Source organism: Bos indicus, chromosome 12, assembly GCF_029378745.1.
Source record: "Bos indicus isolate NIAB-ARS_2022 breed Sahiwal x Tharparkar chromosome 12, NIAB-ARS_B.indTharparkar_mat_pri_1.0, whole genome shotgun sequence".
Taxonomy (NCBI): domain Eukaryota; kingdom Metazoa; phylum Chordata; class Mammalia; order Artiodactyla; family Bovidae; genus Bos; species Bos indicus.
Window position 1 is genome coordinate 24,022,975 of NC_091771.1, and position 23,865 is coordinate 24,046,839.

The window sequence follows — 23,865 nt, forward strand, 5'->3', positions numbered from 1 at the left end:
CATTTTCTCTAAACCATCCCACTTGTGAGTTGCATACTCTTGTAACCAGCAGCCACCTGAATGTCACCCTGTTGCTCCCTCCCTTCAGGCATTAAGCCCCTGCATGCTCTGAGGGTTACTGATTGGCTATGGTCTAAGAGTCCATCATTGGTGATCTTATCTTGTGATTTATGGCCTCTGGGTAATGCTGATATTACAACTAGCCCTGAAAACATATTAACTTTTTTTTTTTTTTAATCTTTGGACTTCCTTTTATGGGTGACTGGGAGTTCCAGGTAAATTAGCCTTTCATTTGGATTGTTTTATGGGAGAAAGCAGAAATGAAGCAGAAATGCTTCATTGAGCAACACTTTTGGGAAGCAAGCCCAGGAAGGAGAGATGCCTTGTTTCTGGGATATCATGAAAATCCCACCAAGGAGGCAGCCTATTGAAAGTATAATCATAAATTAAGCAACATTTTATAGCTTCTGGCTTTATAGTGTAGGTTTTTCTCTTACCAGTTGAATTTTAACACATTTTATCAGCAAATAACCTTCTCGGTGTTAAAACACGGGTTCTCAAACTTTAGTGTGTCCTAGAATCATCAGAAATTTCCATTTTAACAAGCACTTCCAGCTTGTAACTTTAATTAGAAATTCCTGTTTAAAAAGGCACTGGCATCTAGCTCAGCTTTTTAAACTAAAAGCCATTGTTTGCGTTGGTTGTCCAAGAGGTCTAGATCACTTAATTCAAGCAATAAGATATTAGAGCAATAAGACTTCTCCAGGGTTTAATTAATATGAAACAATTTTCATGCAATAGACCAGGTTTCCAAATAGAATACTTGAGTTGGCAATGTATTGAACCAAAAAAATACTAGGTCTTTTAACCAAATCATTAAAAAATGATCTTAACCTCTTTAGTTCTGTGTGTTCCACTTTCTCATTTTCTCTGGAGCAGGTAGTGAGGAGAACACGAAACACCATCTCTGTTAGGGTCACTTAGCATCACTCAGCTCTGGAACTGCAGATGGTTTTCTCATGCCTGACCAGTTGCCACAGAAATACATTCAGTTAAGTCACCGCATGGGAATCTGGAGAAGTGACTAGATTAATATACCTATCATTACTAAAGGAAAAAGGCTAATAGCACTTGGCTTTCAAAACTCTTTTTTTTTTTTTAATGAGAATCATTAAAATGTATTTTCTCTTAATCTTCATGACTCTTTGTATGCCTACCAACAAATCCTATAGATATGACCGTGTTCACCCCCGGGTACCTGTGAATTCCTAATTTACTGTGGTAAGATTTGCCGATAAGACATTTTAATTAAATGTTCTTTCCCAAGTGGGAATCTAGAGGGCTGAATTTCTTCTCCATATTTCAAGAGTGAGATCCTGAGTACTTGCTGTGACAAGGCAACCTTCAGCATTTTATAGCGTTTGTTTTTATATGCTTAGAAAGTGTGTTTATGGAGAACAATATGTAGACCCATCAGTAAATGAACCACACTGCCATCTCTACAGAGAGATCATAGCCTGCAGTGACCTCTTGCTTTTTCACTTTTTTTTTTTTTTAAATAAGAGTACAGACAGTTGCCCCTCTTTGGGGATTCACTGAGCAAAACAGAGAATAAAAGGCATAATTCATGGGCTTAAAATCAGTGATAGAGCCAAACTAGAGTGGGAATGAGAGAAAACAGTGCTGACAAGGGACTATAGGGAACGAGCTTGGTGAAGTGAGCCTGACATTCCACTGTGTGGACACGGAGAGAAGGAGAGATAGAGTGAGAAAATGTTACCATGAATTCCCTCAAGCCCTTTCTTTCAGAGCTGCAAAACTCTTCTTGCTCTAAAGCAACCTGACACTTCTGTTGAAATCAGAGTTATCTCTGGGTAGCAAAGGTTTTTTCTCACTAGCTGATCCTTTCCTTTATCATTATCTCTGTGATCCAAATACTGCCATTGTCTTGTCCTAACAGATCAGGAGGAACTTGGAAAGGAAGAAGTCTGCCAAGGTGGCAGCCGGTGTATCCTGGGCACTTGCATAGAAAGCCATCCTGCCAAGGAACATTCTCTACACCTTGCCAGACTTTGGGTAGAATTCGCCAAGAAAACTCCCATCTTAAAGGGCACATCTCCCTCCAAAATATTTTTCCTAGACATCCAGTAAAGGAAGGAAGATTCCTGATCCATCATATGGCCCATTTTTCTTATTTCAACATAACAACAAATCAACTTAATTTATTTTAGAAAAAGCTGCCAAATGCAACTCCACAGATTTTTCATTGTTGTTTAGTTGGGTCCAACTCTTCTGCGACCCCATGGACTGTAGCCCACCAGGCTCCTCTGTCCATGAGATTTCCCAGGCAAGGATACTGGAGTGGGTTGCCATTTCCTTCTCCAGGGGATCTTCCCAACCCAGGGATGGAACCCATGTCTCCCCAGTCTCCTGCATTGCAGGCAGATTCTTTACCACTGAAATTTGTCAGTAACATGGTAAACATGAATTCATTCACAGAAAATTTCTTTATTCCTAACAGGTCTACCATGCTGGCATTCTACCTAGTCATTAGTTTTCTTTTATAAACAATAAAGAACTGTTAGTCACTGCCAATCACTTTATCAAAGTTTAACATGACTAGCTTGAAAAAAATTCACTACCTCTTACGCACTTAGGTACTTTTTAAATGAAATGTCCTTTGTTATACTGCTTTTATAAACACAAATGGTCCATTCTATTCTTGGTCACTTCCAGTGATAATAGAGCAAATCCTTTTGCCGTTCAGCTGAACTTTACCCAGCAAAGAGGTTGCAAACATGGTATTGTTGATGGCAGCTCTATTTTATAAACATTTAATGATGTCACCAGTTTCCAAAAATTATTATTATGTTTATGGCAAAGAATGCCTACAGTATGGATTGAAGTCTTTGTGTCTTTGAAAATAAGATATTTGGAACTCCTAACCCCATAATAGTAATGGTCAATAAGTATTGGTGAATTCATTGCATTCATTTTGTTTTCAGTGTTCAGAAGATGGTTGACTGCATCCATTCCTATCTTCCTAGGTTACTGACATTCAATTGGCTGATATAATCTCACAAGACTAAAGACTGTTTTATTTATTTATTTATTTATTTATTTTTTTAAAGACTGTTTTATAGTATGACCATCTAGGTATGGAAACAGATTGGTTGGCAAAAACAATTAACTGTAAACTTGGGTTATGATATTGAATAACTCCTGATAGTTATCACAGTAAAATTGTTTATGTTTTTTCTTTCTGCCAGATTATTTTGCTTAAAATTCAAAAAATAATTTTTCCAGAAAAATAAATCTGGAATTATCTTTTAAAGTGTGATCTTTGGTCTTTTTGTATTAAAATTTCAAATTTCATGTATGAGTAAGTTTCTACAGAAGGGAAGACAGTTGTGCTATTTTTAATACTAAAATAAAGTGAAAAGTGAAAGTCACTTGGTGGTGTTTGACTCTTTGCGACCCCATGGACTGTAGCCTACCAGGCTCCTCTATCCATGAAATTCTCCAGGCCAGAATACTGGAGTGGGTAGCCTTTTCCTTCTCCAGGGGATCTTCCCAACCCAGGGATCAAACCCAGGTCTCTCGCATTGCAGGAAGATTATTTACTATCTGAGCCACCAGGGAAGCCCAGGCATCATGATAGTTTTCACTTATTACTCATAATTCTCTGATTCTGTCATCCTTAGTTTTAGTTTTACTTTGAGAAAATTTAAAGTTAAATCATGACTTCAAACTGCTTTCTGACTATTTTAATTGGCTTTTTAAAGACTAAACTAGGAAATGTTATAGAGCCCCAAGATAATAAAAATTGAGTCTACTAAATTCTGTACTAAATCCAGAGTTTCTATTTACTTAAATCCTAGAATATGATCTCCTGTGCAATGTTTACAATGAGAGTGCTAAAGAAGGTAGTGTACAGCCGAATTCACACTCAAAGTTTTTGTGTTCACTTAAAGTCAAGGAGGTCTGGAAGGCATGTTACCTCCCAGAAGTGCTTTTTTCCTCAGATTTCAGCTGATCTGTGTCTCAACAGGAGTCACATACCTCCATCTTGTGGCTCATTCATAAAGTTCCCACATTCTTTTTTTTTTTGAAGATGTTCTAATTTTGTATGAAGTTTCAAATTTCCCAGTCCTATAATTAATACCATAATCATTTGAAAATCTGTTTCCTAAGAGTCATGTAAAATTGAATGGCTTTCCAATCATTAGTGGCCTTTACAAAGTGAAACATTGTCTCATCTGTTTCTGAAAGTCACTAATTGTCATGAAACACAAATCCATTCTAATGGCCAACAAAAGTTCCAACTTCCCCTATTTACCTTAAAGAGAGAAAAAGAGTTTCTTTTAAATTGTCTGATTTTTTTTTTCTAGTATCATTTTACAGTGATGTATGCACAACTCTTTTCAAAATTCCATTTTGTCAGCCTCTGATTAAGTATTTACTAGGGAACAAGATCAAAAGACTTATTTAAACCCAAGATACGTTATCTCTTTTGCTTTCTCACAATTTATCAAATTCATTTCTTTGTGACAGAAGTATACTTGTTTTAGATTACTTTGGCCAGTTTTCTTCCTTAAGAATCAATGCTGATATTTGACACGCATGAAATTAGGATTATATTAGTTTTTTTTCTAGTATCTTTAGAATACTAGTGAAACCTGCAAATATATACTTTATCATTTATTATTTAACTCAATTTACAATAGACTTTTTTAGTCATTAAACATCTTTCTCTGTTTTGTACTCCATAATCATTGCTCCGTGCTAACCCAAGCTCTGCTCCCAAAACATTCTGATCCCTTCAGAATGATAGCAGGGACTTAAATTTATTTTAAAAAATTAATGAACCCTATCTTTGAGCAGAATCTTTTATTTTGCTAAACTCAACCGTCTAATTCAAACAGCAATTTCCTCTTAATGTATATCTGCTTGAAATTAAGTGTTGGGGAATTCATGGTCTAACAGTGTTTCTGATTACACGTTGTAATGGCTAAATTCTTAATGTGACTATGTTGATATTTATGAAGACCTTCATATTGTTATAACACTACCTTTTCAGTCTATCAGATTTCAATTATTTGACATTTAATTTGTGTTTGATACCTCCAATCTGTGTATCTTAGCATCGTTTCAAATGATTTGGAGTACATACCAACTATGATGACCTAATTCTCCTAATCTTATATTAAAGAACAATCTTGCCATCATTGTTTAATTATTCTATGTATTAAGTACCACAGGAATTATAACCTTGCACTTTGTTGTTTTGGTTCATTCATTCTTTTGATTCGAGTAAGGCTGTCTCTCCAGCTGTTGTGTCCCTTGTCCAGTAAAATTCCCACTTTGTAGAAATGAGGGGAATGATATTCTTGATTAAAAGAACCAGGAATTACTTTACAGAATGGTAAAATATGACTGTAACCGAAAGGCAACTGTTCCCTTCTTTTTCAGAGGCGAGCTGCTGATAATTTGAGAAGACATCACCAATATCAAGTAAGTTATTTTTATATCTTGAAACTTACACTAAAATAAAGCACAATCCCCTCTTTTGAACTGACTCTGGAGAGATCATACTGAAGAGCAATTCTCTCATTTTCTAATGCCTCAGGAAGTTATGCGGAACCTGGTAAAGCGATACGTTGCCGCGATGATTAGAGATGCCAAAACTGAGGAAGGTCTGACAGAGGAGAACTTTAAGGTAACCACTTTCATCTTTGTCACTAAGAGGTGGATTCTACAGAGTGTGGAAGCAGGGCAGCCCATTATAACTCAGAGCTGGAAATGGGGGCCGTGTGTTCTGAGCAAACCTTTCTGCCTTCTTCTTTTTTTTTTTTTAATTCAAGCCCTACTGAATTATTTTTTTTTAAGTGGTAAAATTTCTTTTCAAAATACACTGCATTCAAACAGACTTAATCTGAAAGATCAAGAAGACTTATTTGGACAGAGAAAATCCTAGTGCCTCGTGGCGTTCTGATTGCTGATTTCAGCCATAGGCTTTTTGAAATTTTGATTTGATTTCTAAACCTGAAACGTTTAGTAACCAATGGTCTGAACACAACAAAAGCCTTCTTTGTGTTCTGCACAGCTTTGGTAGAGGAAAATTTAAGGTTTGAGCTTTATTGGAGCTTACAAATGTAGTTTTTCTCCCTGAGTTGTTGTTGTTTTTTAATTATATCAGAGTAAAAAAGGTAGAATACATGAAATACATAGTTCTTATCTCATGGTATAAAATGCCTTTGTTACTCTGCATGGGTTGTTAGGAAGTCTCCAGACAAGAATACTGGAGTGGGGATAGACCCAGGGATAGAACCTGGGTCTCCTGCATTGCAGGCAAATTCTTTACTGTCTGAGCCACCAGGGATTTTGGACAACTGACTAAAAGTCAATAAGATCTTATAGGCAAAAACAAAAACATATAAAAACCCTATAGGAGACCACTGACAAAGAAAAACAGCAGGCTTGACAGAGAATAACTATAAGCAGCCAATTAGGTAAGAAGAGAGATAAATTGCAAAACAAAGCACAGGTTAAAAGTTGACTAGGATCCAAAATGTTCTTTGTAGCCACAACATCCAAATTTTGGAGATAAATGATTCCTGACACTTAGGGTGATGGGTTGGAGGCAGGAGGCCACCCCAAAGCCCACCAGCAGGTTAGGACTGAGAATTCAGTTGTCCAAAAAGATGAAGGGATGCATCTAGGAAATGCTGTCTATTCACCAATTCCAAGGATTTAGTGGCTGACCCAGATGTTAAGAGAAAATCAACTCCAGGGTAATAAAAGATTGAAAATAACTGCCAACTCTTGGAAGGGTAGACTCCACTTTAATTATTTATTTTTAGATATTCCTGTGGACACCAAAATGTTCCAATATTAAAAATCTCGAAAAAACAAAAAACAAACCCCTACATCCCTGAGAGGATGTGAGATGACTTGAAAGCAGATGCATATTTTGGAGAGAAAGTATTTGAAACTGTAGTCCCAAAGAAACCCAGCATCCCCCCACTACAGAGTGATGGGAAAGAAAACTCTTATGGTTTCTTTTACATTAACCTTAGGAAGTCTCCTTTCTACAGAACTGTGATAGGAAAATTGCTAAATCTACTGCTAAATCACTTCAGTCATGTCCGACTCTGTGCGACCCCATAGACGGCAGCCCACCAGGCTCCGCCGTCACTGGGATTCTCCAGGCAAGAACACTGGAGTGGGTTGCCATTTCCTTCTCCAATGCATGAAGTGAAAAGTGAAGTCACTCAGTCGTGTCCGACTCTTCGCGACCCCATGGACTGCAGCCTACCAAGCTCCTCTGTCCATGGGATTTTCCAGGCAAGAGTACTGGAGTGGGGTGCCATCGCCTTCTCCGATAGGAAAATTAGGAGACATCAAATAGATGCAAGTGCATTGGAGAGCATTGACCATCCTGAATGGAACCACAGCGGAGTGGACTCCTAGCTCTCAGAAACAAGTGAAGACGTGTCAGATCCATATATGAAATGAGCAAATAATAGCTTCCTAACATTTATTTGTTTAGGTCACAAACTAATTTCATCATTTTCCTTTTCACTTAGGAACTCAAGCAAGACATTTCTAGCTTCCGCTTTGAAGTCCTGGGGTTATTAAGAGGAAGCAAACTCTCCACGGTCCAGTCTGCCCAGGGCACCAAGGAGTCTTCTAACTCCGCAGACTCGGATGAAAAGAGTGATAACGAGGGTAGCAGCAGCAAGGACAAGAAAAAGAACTTCAGCCTCTTCGACCTGACCACCCTCATTCACCCGCGGTCGGCGGCAATTGCCGCTGAAAGACACACCATCAGCAACGGCTCCGCCCTCGTGGTGCAGGAGCCCCCGAGGGAGAAGCAGAGAAAAGTGAATTTTGTGACCGATATCAGACACTTTGGATTGTTTCACAGACGATCGAAACAACACGCCGCCGCCGAGCAAAACGCAAACCAGATCTTCTCCGTTTCAGAAGGGGTGGCCCGCCAACAAGCTGAAGGACCCCTGGAGAGGAGCATCCAGCTGGAGTCCCGAACTCTAGCTTCACGGGGTGACTTGAACATTCCAGGGCTCAGCGAACAGTGTATATTGGTAGATCATCGAGAAAGAAATACAGACTCCCTTGGTGTACAGGTGAGCAAGAGAGTGTGTTCATTCAAGTCAGAGAAGGTGGTGGTGGAGGACACGGTTCCCATCATACCAAAGGAGAAGAAACACGCGAAAGAGGAGGACTCGAGTGCAGACTATGATGCAAACCTCACAGACACCATCACCCACGAAGACTATGTGACCACAAGGTTGTGATACTTGACCCAAGAAAGCGTTTCTCATCTGTAACACACATTTTCCGTAGTGAGCTGGGTGGTGGGGGGAGATGTTTATCAGCGAATTAGCCAATGCTAACTTACACTTTACAGCATTTATCATATTAACTGTGTCATGTTTAAATAAGGCAAAGGCTATCCCAAACCCTTGTTTTGTTACCTGCTTTTGCTTTCACAATTTGTTTTACAATTTTTTTGTTGTTGGTGTTAATAAATAAATGCACCTTGTATTCTTGTACTGTTGCGATAACCCACAGGAAATTTTTAGCTCTTTTTCAATTTAAACAAAACTAACTTACTACATGTGGTAGTTGACTCCTATAATAGGATATTTTTATATGCAAAAAAAATGTAGCTGAAATAGTAGAGCTTTTCATAATTTTTCAGGGTCTCTAGAGATGGTTACTCATTAAGGACTTTTCACTGAGCCAGAAAGTTTGGCTTTAAAACACAAATATTATCCAATTATTTCTTAAGAATATGTAAATATCATGCATAATTTAAGCAAACAAGTCTCCTTCTCATGGAATCAAGATCAAGCTCTTAAAATGAAAGTCAGGTATACGTTCTAGAGTTTTAGGGTGTCCAGTTTTTGCTCTTAGTAATTAAAAAAAATGTTTGTCCTTAATACATGTCGATGATTTTTAATGTTTTGTCAGAAAATAATTTTTAAGTTTGTTTTTAATGATCTTTTTCAGACTCACCTGCAAATTATATAAGTATGAGGCTTTGTGAATAAAGAGAATTTCAAAAATGTGGCAAAAGATCTCAGTGCTAGAAAAGAATAACAATAAAGTATAACACCTTAAACAAAGCAAGATGATTGCAGGTTCATAACATCCAGGTGAAAATGAATTCGTTCTAATAATCTAAACCTAAGCAAAGTTACACCCTGTTTTTAACCAGTGCAACATTGCTATAATTCAAAAGAGGTACAAAAACCACACTGCCTCTCGGAACACTAACAAAGACCAAGCAAAATGATGTGCACACACAGGGTTTACTGTGGCCACTTCTGAGATGCTGAAATTTGGGAGCGAATGAGCTGGATAAACTCCATAAATGTGTGTCCCTTTTGTAAAGCAAAAGGAAGGTACAAATTTAAAGATGAAATGGATTTGACTCTTTGACAATTACATGATGGAAGCTAGTAGATTTTTTAAAAAATGGATTTCTTAGGGGATGTCAGAATTCAACCTGGAATATTAGATTTTAGTTTATAGGAAAGCAAGAGGCCCTGAAATGCTGAACATTCCGAAATCTGGATTTTGTTGAGGGATTGGATTGAGAAATGGGTCAGGGAGCTTTAGAGTAACACAGTAAGCCTAATGAATGTTCTGAGTACTTCAACAACACCTTCAGCTCAAGTAGGTTAGAACTCAGAATAAGCCCTGGGAGATAGTGGAATACTTGAATGTTCTAAATCAGACATAGAGTAGTAGGGGAATCATAGTACTAGTCTCTGTACTTGTGATATTTTTCAGTGATTCCTTTTTTGCTGTCTCTGTTGTGTGTGTTTTCCCCTCGACCGTTAAGATCATATATGTATATATCACCATGATACATTCTTCACCGGAAATTTAAGTTCAAATTTCCTCTGTTCCTTCTGGTAACACCACCAACAATAAAAGCAACCAAAAATTTTTTTCCCCGTAGCTTATTTATATCAGAGGTTAGGGTGCTGATGTTTTATAGGTGAACATGGTGATAACAGAGGACCTTTAGAGCACATAACACCTTGCTTTTCAGTGTTCCAAAAATGATGGTTTCTAACAACTCCCAGATGTCACTGACAGAGGTATTTATGGGTTTAAACAAAATACTGGATATTGCTTGTACTGGCTATCCTAGAATTGGAGATTATTCTAAATATGTAGCAATATTGCTGCTGCTGCTGCTAAGTCGCTTCAGTCGTGTCCGACTCTGTGCGACCCCATAGATGGCAGCCCACCAGGCTCCCCCATCCCCGGGATTCTCCAGGCAAGAACACCAGAATGGGCCGCCCTTTCCTCCTCCAATGCATGAAAGTGAAAAGTGAAAGCGAAGTCGCTCAGTCGTGTCCGACTCCTAGGGACTCCAGGGATGGCAGCCCACCAGGCTCCTCCGTCCATGGGATTCTCCAGGCAAGAGTACCGGAGTGGGCTGCCTCTGCCTTCTCCAATGTTAGGTGGCATTAATAAGGAGGAACAGTAGGGAAAGAATAAGAAATGATCAAAGAAAAGTAGGATTGCAAAATAAAGGGATGATATATTTTTGAGATTTTTTTAAGTGAGTAATTTGAGGTTTATTTTGATTTCTATTCATATTTCTATCAACAAATTTCTAAACACCAGAGAGAGGTTTGACATCACACTTTAATTTGTGTAAAACAATGTTTCTTGTATTTCATGCCCTCTGGATCTTCTTATTGCTCACCTATATTTATGTACTTATTTATTGGCAGGGCTGGGTGAAAGAGGATCTAGAAAATTCAATAGAACTTTAATAGAAGTAGGTTCAATTCATAAGACTTCACCTACCATAGATATGTTTGTAAAAAACCCCTTACAAGAAAGAATGCTATACAGATGTACCTCACTGTTTGTGATAGATGTATTCTCGAAAATATCTGTGTAAATAAATCTATATTAACTTTGGTAGGGAACTGACTGTGGAACAAAAAAGATAACGGTGGTGAATTATTTTGTAAAATGATGAATTATTTTTCAAAGTGATAATCCTCCCCAAAATGTAACTGTTTCATAAGTTGGATATTTGTATATCAAAATTTCTTAAATTAGATATTTTATTTATGGGCTGGCAATTAAAATACTGCAAAAGCATACTCATTTTCTTGCCTTGACCTGGACAGCAACCCGACACACTTCAAACAATGAAATTTCTTGGGTAACTGTGGGAGAGCAAAGAAAAATTTGATGAAGAGTTAAGGTTGGTAAACTTATCATATTATTCTGAAATAAGCAGTCAAATTTTCAGTTGATGTGTAAGGAATATAGATAACCTAAAATATAGGTAACCTAAAAACACACTCTTCTACTATTCAATAATCCTTAATAATTCTGTAAATTAATAGAGTGATTGTGCAGTCTCATGACTATTGAAGACCAGACATCAAGCACTGAAATCTGTTCATTCTAAGTTATTTATGCATTGTGTCTGCAGCAGAATCTTCTACATTTTAGACACCTGCCAGTTTTAACAGTTAAGGTAGCAACCACAAAACAACCTAGCGAAAACTACCCATGTATCTTTATAAACGTGTTCAAAATGACTCAAATTTTTAAAAAGCCTAATTTACTTGTATATTTCACCACTTTGAAAATTATGTTTTCAGTTTAGCTTTATTGTGTTTTTTTTTCTTATTATCTCCAAAATTCAGAACTTCTAGTAACTGCAGAATTTAGAAATCTAATATAGCTGTCAGTCTCCTCAAACTGAACTCCAAAAAATGTTATTCTAATTATTTTACAATATGTTACAATGTATTTTGTTTATGTAGCTTATATAGTTTTAAAAATTGAAAACCGTGTTAAATAATATCTCTATCTATAACTGGAGAAACTCAGGACATTTATGGCAAATTTCCAAATTTACCAAGTTACTCAATGGCTAAGTTGGAACTTGAAGAAAAACCCTGCATCTAGACATTCAGAAGACACCAAGTCATAAATGTATGAATGCATCTTTATTTTTGTGGAATTTGGTTTTCTTTGCCCTCTCCTTCAGTAGAAAATATTTATAGTTGTTCAAATTTTCTATGACTAAAATTTTGAGTTAATATCATATTACACTTTTATCCCTACAGAATTGTAGTCACAGATTTTTTTAAAAAACTGATTTCTTAATGTTTTCTAAAAATGCATTGTTCAGTACTTTCACTTCACCTGTAGATTATGTGACAATTCTATATGCACACTGGTGATGTTAATAATAAAATGTATCAACTAATATTAACTGAAAAATGATGGAGCTGGGAAACATGGAGGGGAACCAAGATCAAGACCATGGGACCAGGGCTATGCATGACCATGAATTCACTGGGCTGACAAAACAGTGAAGCTGTCACTTCAATGCCAGTAAACTTCACCAGCAGCAAAACCATTAGTTTCCATTAGAGCTGGCCTGTCCAATACGGTGGTGACTAGCCACCTATGGTTACTAAGTACTTGAAATGTGGCTATAGGTGTAAAACACATACCAGGTTTCAAAGACTTAGTATGAAAATAATGCAAAAGATTAATATTTATATTGGTTACATGTTGAAATAATATTTTGGATGCATTGAGTTAAAATGTACTAATGAAGTTAGCTTTAATTTTACGTTTTTAATGGAGCTACCAGAAGATTTAAAAATACCTGTGTGGCTCGCATTTGTAATTTGCACTACAGTTCTTTTGGACAGTAATGCTCTTTGATTCACTCAATTCATTTGTTTTTTGTTTGTTTGTTTTAATTTAAATTTATTTATTTTAATTGGAGGCTAATTACTTTACAATATTGTATTGGATTTGCCATACATCAACATGAATCTGCCACGGGTGTAGACGTGTTCCCCATCCTGAACCCCTCTCCCACCTCCCTCCCCATACCATCCCTCTGGGTCATCCCAGTCCTCATTTGAATTCCATGGGTAAAGTTTATGTATTTGACTACTCAGATATTTTGATATGGCTGGACTAAAGTGTGTCATGCCTTCTTGATTCCCAGTATCCTAATTGGAATCACTGCTAATTACTTGTTCTTTATATGTTTTCCATTGCTGTTGCAAAGATATTAACATACGAATATGTACAGATTATGTTTTTTAATTGTTTTTCTCAAGAATGGGATTATCCTATACCTATAGCTTAGTGACTTTGTTTTTCATCAAACAGGGTATCATGGATGCCTTTTCTAGAGTCATTTAATATAACAGAGCTATTTGAATCCAGCTATTTGAATCCATTCAAAGAAAGCCCCTCAGTAGGTAGTTGCTTTACCTACTGAAATGCATGTATAGGCTATTCTAAAGGCTCTTTCGGAGAAGGCGATGGCACCCCACTCCAGTACTCTTGCCTGGAAAATCCCATGGACAGAGGAGCCTGGTGGGCTGCGGTCCATGGGGTTGCTAGGAGTCAGACACGACTGAGCGACTTCACTTTCACTTTTCGCTTTCATGCATTGGAGAAGGAAATGGCAACCCACTCCAGTGTTCTTGCCTGGAGAGTCCCGGGGACGGCGGAGCCAGGTGGGCTGCTGTCTCTGGGGTTGCACAGAGTTGGACACGACTGAAGTGACTTAGCAGCAAAGGCTCTTTAGAAGAGCTACTTATTGGGTCAAAAGTGAAATTTTGAGGAGTACTTGAGAGACAAGGACGATGCATTTTGAAAGGCAAATATGCTCATTTCTCTCCTCTGTTCAGTCTTGCAGAGCTGTCTCCCTGGTGTTTAAGTGCAGATTCCACAGGTAGACCTTCATCAAACTAGACCTGCTTGATGGTACCAGCAGCATTTCTCAGCATCATTCTTTCCTACTCCCTAAACTTCAGCCATCCTGGACTGTGTTTCATTCTTTAAGACTTAATATCTCTCTTTCTCCAACATTTCCAAATACTGTTCTTCCAGGTTTGAATAATAATTGGACTAAAAACATTATTACTTTAAAGAATTTTCTTTAACATAGGATTTTAAATAATTCTATCATTTTTATGGTTTCCTTTAGGTCTAATTGTTTTATGAAATGTCTTTTTCCTTAAAGATGATCTTTTTCCTGAGTCTGCAGATAATGATTCGGCTTCTCCACTCTGGGAGTAAGAGTTCATCTGCACTGACTTCCTTTCAGGCCGTCAACTAATTTAGAGAGGTTTAATTTACTCCCAGGAAATAACTCACAGAGTTGCTTCACCATTCACAATACAAACTGCCCTGTGGCCTGGAAGAAGCAAGAAGTTGGTATTTTTTCGTAGCCACTGTGAAGCGACCACAAGTTGTATATTTCACTCATTCAGACTTCATCTGCTGATATTTGAAGTTTCTGGATGAAAATGTTCCTATCAGTCCCCAAAATATCAAATAATGCTAAATCCTCTTTCTGAAGTTCTAAGTACCAAATAAATAGGAAAGTGGAAATGTGGAAAAAAATAAAGACACCATAAAATGTTCAGTGAATGGTTATTTCTTCATTAAAAATAGTTATTTTTAATTAAACTTAAAAATATTTTAGATCATTATTGATTCATATGCAGTTGTAAGACATATTAATAATACAGAGAAATTTCATGTACAAATTGTCCATTTTCCTTTCAACAGAAACTTCTTTCAAATCTGTAGTCTAATACTGCATAATGTTGACATAGATATAACCCACCAGTCTTGCTCAGATTTTTGCAGTTGTACTTGTGAAGGTGGACTTGTGTGTGCACCTAGTTTTGTACAATTTTATTTCATATATATGTTTTTGTAGCCACAGCCATAGTCAAGATTAAAAACATTTTCATGGCTACAAGGATATCTGATATCACCTGTGTTTAACCACATCCACATTCTGCTGCTGCTAAATCGCTTCAGTCGTGTCTGACTCTGTGCGACCCAATAGATGGAAGCCCACCAGGCTCCCCCGTCCCTGGGATTCTCCAGGCAAGAGTACTAGAGTGGGGTGCCATTATCTTCTCCGACATCCACATTCTAACTCCTCTCAATTCCAAATCCTGACAGTCTAACTTGTTCTCCATTTTCATAATTGTGTCATTTCAAGATTGTTATATATGTGGAATCATATGATATGCAACTTTTGGGGATTAGTGTATTTCACTCAACATAATTCTCTGAAGATTCATTCAAATTGTTACACTATTAGTAATTTGCTCCTTTTTTATTGCTGAGTCTTATTCCATGATGTGGATGTACCATAATTTGTTTAGCATTTTACCACTGAAGGGCATCTGGGCTGTTTCTAGTTTTTTTCTATTACAAATAAAAAGTTGCAATGAACATTCATGAACAGATTTTGGTGTGACCAGGACTGTGACTGCTGAGTAGCATGGCAGTTGCATGCTTAGTATGTAAGAAACAGTCAACCTGTATCCTTGTTTAGCCATACCATTTTACATACTCACCAGCAATGTAGGAGTGGGTCAGTTTCTCCACATTTTTGCTAGTATTTGGTGTTTTCACCATTTTTTATTTTATACATTCTGATAGTTGTGCTATGACATCTCATCGTGGTTTTAATTTGCACTCCCCTGATGACCTTGTGATTATCTTCCATGTGTATGTCATCTTAGTGAAGCTTCTATATGTTTTTTTGTATGTTTTCTGATGAAATTATTTGTGCTTTTTTTTTTTTTTTTAGTGCTGATGTTTTTCAGTGTTCTTTTTATATGCTGGGTGCCATTCTATTGACAGATATGTGTTTTGCAAATATTTTCTCCCAATCTGTAAGTCATCTTTTAATCCTCTTAACAGGGGCTTTTTGCAGAGCAAAATTTAAAATTTTTATCAAGTTCAACTTTTCAGCCTTATGTTTCATGGCAGTTGTAAGAAGCCTTTGTCCAGGCCTAGATCATGAAGATCATCTCCAGTTTTTTTTTTTTTCCCCAAAATCTTTATACTGTTATGTTTTAAATTATGTTTCATATTTAACAAAACTATTTTCCTAATTTTTTCTGAGTACTTTAGCATATATTCAGATTTATGGAAAAGAAATCATCTTGAGGAGTGCAATCACACAGATAGAGAGGCAATGAAGAAAGGGATTGCAGACAGGTAAACCTGCAGGTGGTGGTGAAATCGGGGTGACAAAAGGAAAGTTTAGTAAATCATTTTTATGACATAACAACTGACTTAGTTACTCAGAAACTACAGCCAATCTTTTCTGAAGTTTGAAAAAACAAAACTCAAATTATTTCAGTTCCATTGCATTTCTTCCAACTTCCTGAATCAGATAAAGAAGCAATAAGGAATGAGAAAAACTGTTGTGATGAAACTGAAAACTAGAAACATGAAATTTTTCAAATGCACTCATTCATGAAATCCAATTGCTGTTTGTAAAAGGCTGAGGTTTCTGAAATATTACCTGATCCTCTGTTTTCTGAAAAACAATTACTAAATTTGAAGGTAGTATGTATGTACCATTAAAATCACCAATCTTTTTTTTAAAAATTCTTCTTTGGGGCTTTAATAGAGCACCACCACCACCACAACAAAAATAATTTGATTATAAAAAGTCAGGTAATTCATTAATGTAAATTTAAGAAAATTTGAATAATGAAATTAAAAATACATGAGAATATATATGACCCATTAAACAAGGCAATTAAGTGCACACAAAAAATAATGATTCAATGATTGAGTGTGGCATAAAATTCCCATGTTAATTAAAGTCATTTCTCGGACTTGTATTAGAAAGAAAAATTACTAATAACTATAAAAATACGGACCAGAATTTTGGCTAAATCACAATTTCTCTTTCTAATGCAAGCCTGAGGAAATACGGGACCCCCAGGCGCCACAGTGGTAAAGAATTCACTTGCCAATGCAAGAGACGCTGGAGTCGCAGGTTCTATTCCTGAGTCGAAAAGATGCCCTGGAGGAGGAAATGGCAACTCACTCCAGGATTCTTGCCTGAAAAATTCCGTGAACAGAGAAGCCTGGCGGGCTACAGTCCATAGCATCACAAAGAGCTGGACACAACTAAGCACGCACGCGCACGCACTAAAGGAAATACGGCAAGTAACTGAATCGCGTAAGCAAGAGAAACAACTGGAATCCTCAATAAAATTCAAAGTTTCTGCTTTACAAAAGGCAAAGTCGGAAACTGTAACTCAATTCATACTGAGTGATATATTAATAGATCTTTAATTTTGTTCTTACTTTCTATCATTTCCTATCCCTCCTCCACACCGCTAGAGATTCAGCCCTGTGGCAGACAACAGGGATAAAAAGACGACGTGCACTTTCTGCAGGAGCTCACAAAATCAAGTCTGGAAAATCTCACTTACGTTTTACATTGTCAGATATTAGTAACTCTATTGTTCTTCATAGAGCTGGTGGTTAGCAGTCGGGGTTTATAGATTGGATTTCTTATTCAACATTCAGCAAGTCATGTGAAAAGACACTGTTTTGTTAAATGAGGTATGTATTTTAGTTTTCTTTGTGGTAGAACTGTAATAAGAAATACTGAAGAGACACAGTGTTTAATTCCATGCCTAAAAATTATGTAATTGGTGATATGCTGATCAAATGGCATCTTCGTATTGTAGCCTTTTGTCACAATTATTCCTTCATTTGAAAACATTAAGCACACATTTTGTGACAGACATTGCAATACACGCTAACAATAAAATAATAAATCAAGAGTTACTGAACTAAAAAAAGAAGTTAATCTTCTGGAAATAACAATTCAGTCTGATGAGCATGATGGTGTCTCTGGAGAGCATTTAGGGAGAGCATCAAGCCCAGTATGGGTAGAGAGGACAAGGGCTGTCTATGTCAGTTCTCAAAGATGAGTAATAGTTATTCAGAAGTTGGTTTTTCTCCTGGGCACAACTGAAAGTCGTTCAAGAATTTCCTATAGGAGTTTCTCATGACAAAGTTCTCTTGACGTAGAGATGGAAAGAGATGTGAAAGTCACCACGTTTTGCGCCACAAAATTAAAGGGAAGTGAGTCCTTTCAATTCTGTGAAAGGATTTCTTTTAGGATTTCACTTAATGGTTTTAAATAGCCCAGTCTCCTATCTGCAGGTGATAAATGGGTCATTTTTCTTCAAGTTTTCTAAAACCAAACAAGTCAATGTAATTCTAATTGGTTTTATCTTTTAAAAAAAGCTGAATATGGTTTATGTTCAATCATAATAAATTTGGGGGCCATTCTTAATCACCTAATGAGTAATTATCTTTTTTGAGAGTTTTATTGAGATATAAATGCACATTCCACACAATCATTCATTGAAAGTATAAAATTCAATGGTTTTTACTATATGCACAGATATGTACAACTGTCACCACAGTCAATTTTAGAAAATTTTCATCACTTCAAAAAGAAACTGTACCTTTTAGCTATCACCAACCTATTTTCCAGCCCCACTCATCTCCAGCCCTAAACAAACCACTAATTTCCTTTCTGGTCCTATAAATTACCTAGTTTGGAAATTTATATGAATTTGATCATGTAGTTGGTGTTTGGTGACTGACGTCTTTCTCAGTTGTTTTCAAGGCTCATGACATGTACCAGCACTTCATTTCTTTCTACTGCTAAGTAACATTCCATTGTATACATATACATTTGGTTTTCATTCATTTTTTTTTTCTTTAATAGAAAATTATTTAATTAGTATACATGTGTTCCCCATCCTGAACCCTCCTCCCTCCTCCCTCCCCACACCATCCCTCTGGGTCGTCCCAGTGCGTTTGCTGATGGACATTGATATGTTTACACCTTTTGGCTATTATTCCCCTGGAGAAGGAAATAGCAACCCACTCCAGTACTCTTGCCTGGAAAATCCCATGGACGGAGGAGCTTAGTAGGCTAACAGTCTATGGGGTCGTAAAGAGTCAGACACGACTGAGCGACTTCATTTTCAGCTGTTATAAATAATGATGCTATAAACTTCATATTTAAGGTTTGTGTGGACATATGTTTTCATTTTTCCCCCCAATAGTTATCAAGGAGTGGAATTCCTAGGTCCTATGGTGACTGCATATAATTGACTGAGGAACTGCCGGACTGTTTTTGACAGTAGCTGCACCATTTTACATCCCAACCAACAATGTATGAGAATTCTGATTATCTGCTTCCTCATCAACATTCTTTCTCTCCAGATTTTTATTCTACCATCCTACTGGGTGTGATGTAGTATTTATGTGGTTTTGACTTGCACTGAAAACTAATGGTATTGAGCCTTTTTACCATGTGCTTCTTAGCCATTTGTACAACTTCCTTGGAGAAATGTCAATTCAGATTCTTTGCCCATTCTTAACTGGGTTATTATCTTTTATTATTGAATCTTAAGGGTTTTTAATTGTATATACAATTTGTACATACAAATCCCTTATCATATATCAGATCAGATCAGATCAGTCACTCAGTCGTGTCCGACTCTTTGCGACCCCATGAGTCGCAGCACGCCAGGCCTCCCTGTCCATCACCAACTCCCGGAGTTCACTCAGACTCATGTCCATCGAGTCAGTGCTGCCATCCAGCCATCTCATCCTCTGTCGTCCCCTTCTCCTCCTGCCCCCAATCCCTCCCAGCATCAGAGTCTTTTCCAATGAGTCAACTCTTCCCATGAGGTGGCCAAAGTACTGGAGTTTCAACTTTGGCATCATTCCTTCCAAAGAAATCCCAGGGCTGATCTCATTCAGAATGGACTGATTGGATCTCCTTGCAGTCCAAGGGACTCTCAAGAGTCTTCTCCAACACCACAGTTCAAAAGCATCAATTCTTCAGCGCTCAGCCTCCTTCACAGTCCAACTCTCACATCCATACATGACCACAGGAAAAACCAGAGCCTTGACTAGATGGACCTTTGTTGCTAAGTAATGTCTCTGCTTTGGAATATGCTATCTAGGTTGGTCATAACTTTCCTTCCAAGGAGTAAGCGTCTTTTAATTTCATGGCTGCAGTCACCATCTGCAGTGATTTTGGAGCCCCCCAAAATAAAGTCTGACACTGTTTCCACTGTTTCCCCATCTATTTCCCATGAAGTGATGGGACCAGATGCCATGATCTTCGTTTTCTGAATGTTGAGCTTTAAGCCAACTTTTTCACTCTCCTCTTTCACCTTCATCAAGAGGCTTTTTAGTTCTTCTTCACTTTCTGCCATAAGGGTGGTGTCATCTGCATATCTGAGGTTATTGATATTTCTCCTGGCAATCTTGATTCCAGCTTGTGCTTCTTCCAGCCCAGCGTTTCTCTTGAGTACTCTCATATATATGACTTGCAAATATTTTCAACCCCTCTATGGGTTATATTTTCATTTTATTGATGGTGTTTTGTGAAACACAAAATTTTTTATTTTGATGAAGTCCAATTTATCTATTTTTCTTTTGTGGTTTATGCTTTTGGTCTCATATCTAGGAATCTGGTGAACATGTCATGAATATTTAGCCACATGATTTCTCCCAAAATTGTTATAGTTTTAGCTCTCACATTTAGGTCACTGATCCCTTTGGAGTTAATTTTTAAATATGCAGTGAGATAAGGGTCCAATCTTATTCTGGTTAGTAAGAGACTAACCAGTTACCTCTGCATGGTTTGTTGAAATGCTTTTCTTTCCTCATCAAAAGGTCATGGTACCCTTATCAGAAATCAGTTGACCACAGATGTATTCAGTTCAGTTAAGTTCAGTTGCTCAGTCGTGTCCGACTTTTTGTGACCCCATGAACTGCAGCACACCAGGCCTCCCTGTCCATCACCAACTCCTGGAGTTCACTCAAACCCATGTCCATTGAGTCAGTGATGCCATCCAACTATCTCATCCTCTGTCATCCCCTTCTCCTCCTGCCCTCAATCTTTCCTAGCATCAGGGTCTTTTCAAATGAGTCAGCTCTTCACATCCGGTGGCCAAAGTATTAGAGTTTAGGCTTCAACATCAGTCCTTCCAATGAATACCCAGGACTGATCTCCTTTAGGATAGACTGGTTGGATCTCCTTGCAGTCCAAGTGACTCTCAAGAGTTTTCCAACGCCATAGTTCAAAAGCATCAATTCTTCAGCGTTCAGCTTTCTTTATAGTCCAACTCTCATATCCATACATGACTACTGGAAAAACCATAGCTTTGACTAGACGGACCTTTGTTGACAAAGTAATGTCTCTGCTTTCCAATATGCTATCTAGGTTGGTCATAACTTTCCTTCCAAGGAGTAAGTGTCTTTTAATTTCATGGCTGCAGTCACCATCTGCAGTGATTTTGGAGCCCCCCAAAATAAAGTCTGACACTGTTTCCACTGTTTCCCCATCTATTTCCCATGAAGTGATGGGACCGGATGCCATGACCTTAGTTTTCTGAATGTTGAGCTTTAAGCCAACTTTTTCACTCTCCTCTTTCACTTTCATCAAGAGGCTTTTTAGTTCTTCTTTACTTTCTGCCATAAGGGTGGTGTCATCTGCATATCTGAGGTTATTGATATTTCCCCCAGCAATGTTGATTCCAGCTTATGCTTCTTCCAGCCCAGCTTTTCTCATGATGTACTCTGCATAGAAGTTGAATAATCAGGGTGACAATATACAGCCTTGATGTAATAATCTTTTCCTATTTGGAACCAGTCTGTTGTTCCGTGTCCAGTTCTAACTGTTGCTTCCTGACCTGCAAATAGGTTTCTCAAGAGGCAGGTCAGGTGGTCTGGTATTCCCATCTCTTGAAGAATTTTACAGTTTATTGTGATCCACACAGTCAAAGGCTTTGGCATGGTCAATAAAGCAGAAGTAGATCTTTTTCTTGCTTTTTTGATGATCCAGTCGATGTTGGCAATTTGAACTCTGGTTCCTCTGCCTTTTCTAAAACCAGATTGAACATCTGGAAGTTCACGGTTCACATATTGCTGAAGCCTGGCTGGAGAATTTTGATGTATGCATGAACTTCTTTCTTAACTTTCAACTCTATTTCACTGAAATATATGTTTATCCTTACACTTTACCACACCATTTGATTATTGTTACCTTATAGTAATTTTGAAATCTCTTACTTGATTCTTCTTTTTTAGCATACTTTTGGCTATTCTGGGTTCCTTGAAAATCCATATGCATTTTAGAATCAACTTTTCAATTTCCACCAGGAAGCTAGTGAGATTCTGATAGGGATTTCATTGATTCTGTAAGATAGTTTATGGATTATTACAATTTAAGGAATGTTATATCATCTGATCCATGAACAGGGTATATTTTATTTAGATTAAAAAAATTTTATCAACAATGTTTTATAATTTTCAGAGTAGAAGTTTTATATTTCTTTTTCTGAATTTATTCCTAAGTATTTTATTTTTTATGATGCTATTATAAATGAAATTATAAGTATCTTTTAAGATTCTCAAAAGTCAGAAATTATTGATACACAAATACATAAAAAGTTCACCAATGTTATAAAATACTACATAAAGTGAAATTTGTGTCCTCTGTTAGCTTAGAAACTTTTTTCTAAGTATGATGCAATCTCTGAGAATCCAATCTCTTTGATTAATAAAGCTGTTTAACTGCTCAAATTGATTCACAGGTGGCATATATAAAAGCCAAGGTTAAAATATATTACATATTTAAGCACAGGATTCTCTGTACTTATTCAGAAATCCTCCTCTTGTCTCATTTTAATCACCTTGTGTAGTATCTATATAACTTTTGTCAGTTTAAATTTCAGTGTAGTTACATGTGTTAATGACATGTTGGTACTTATACCAAAGCCTAGCATGTGATCCATCTCACCATACCATAAGATAAACACAAACTCCCCATTTTTCATTTTTAGAAGGAAGTTTCAAACTGGTATGTATGTGTACACTGGTATGTATGTGTACACTGTAGTTTGTTGATGCTAATATAGATGAAATAACTATATAGGAGATGTCATTTATGGATATATAATCACAATCTTACTGATAATGAGAAATGAAGAGTGGAAAAGTAGATTAAAAGACTTTACTATTTTTAATATTTGTAATTTTATTATATGCTTAATAATGGGTTTTTTTTTGTCTAATATGGAAAGTATATCTATGAATTTTACCAGAGATTATGTTCATCTTATTATATAGAACAAAAAGAAGATGTAGCTGTTTGGGAGGATTTGTTTCCATATTACTTCCTTAGGTGAGGCCATAACCAAACTAAGTGGTAAGTTGAAAAAAAGTGGTATGAAAAGAAAAAGATGAGTGACTGCATCAGAAAACTGGGTCCAAGATATCTGAAGATTAAGATTCACTGTAGATGAAAAAAAAGGTGAGAATGGAGACCGCAACAAGCAAAACTTCACATCCGCAACTGTGCTCCTGACAGCGCCTCACGCACTGGCCTGTATCTGCTCTTTCTGTTTCTATCAAGGACAATTAAGAAGAAAAAGACGTGTGTGTGTGTGTGTGTGTGTGTGTACAGACACACACTAAACTGAGTGGGGATCTGGTTATAATCATGTTTAACAAATGAAGATAGCCAAACCCATCTTCCATTCAGATCAGTTGGCCAGAATTCCCTGCTTTGGCTATTATACTTGAAAGCAAGTTCAATTTCCCACTTTATCCTAATGTCTTTACTGGCTCATTTGTAAAACGAGAAAGTAACAACTTATTCTGAACCAAGCTCAAGTTATCATTATGATTTAAAAACTGGAAAAAGGAATGAAAAGCGTTTTATCAAGTATAAAAAGCTCTGTGTGCATGATTTTCTTTTCATTACATAAGGGTAACAACACTAAGGAATCCCAAAGGATTGAGGATTAAGTGGTATATAAGTTTCCTGTCATATGACTCAGATCAAAGTAAAACTATGTAACACCCTAAGGAAGAGCTGCAGGCCAAGAAGATTTCATTGTAACCTGGTCTAATTTATTAATGTGGCAAAAT

At 37.1% G+C, this 23,865-nt stretch overlaps 1 protein-coding gene across 4 annotated transcripts in view; it reads left to right on the top strand.

Moving 5' to 3' along the window:
* The window catches only part of TRPC4 (transient receptor potential cation channel subfamily C member 4), a 207,144-nt gene extending 195,979 nt beyond the window's left edge, over positions 1-11,165 (top strand). For 3 of the 4 annotated variants that reach the window (XM_070800170.1, XM_019971370.2, XM_070800169.1), the window contains 3 exons: positions 5,473-5,514; positions 5,630-5,719; positions 7,590-11,165. In XM_070800170.1, the coding sequence (XP_070656271.1) occupies positions 5,473-5,514; positions 5,630-5,719; positions 7,590-8,321 (864 nt within the window). In that variant the 3' untranslated portion in view covers positions 8,322-11,165. The remainder of the gene's footprint in view (positions 1-5,472; positions 5,515-5,629; positions 5,720-7,589) is intronic. The other variant, XM_070800171.1, reaches the window with a different exon arrangement.
* The last annotated feature ends 12,700 nt before the right edge of the window (positions 11,166-23,865 follow it).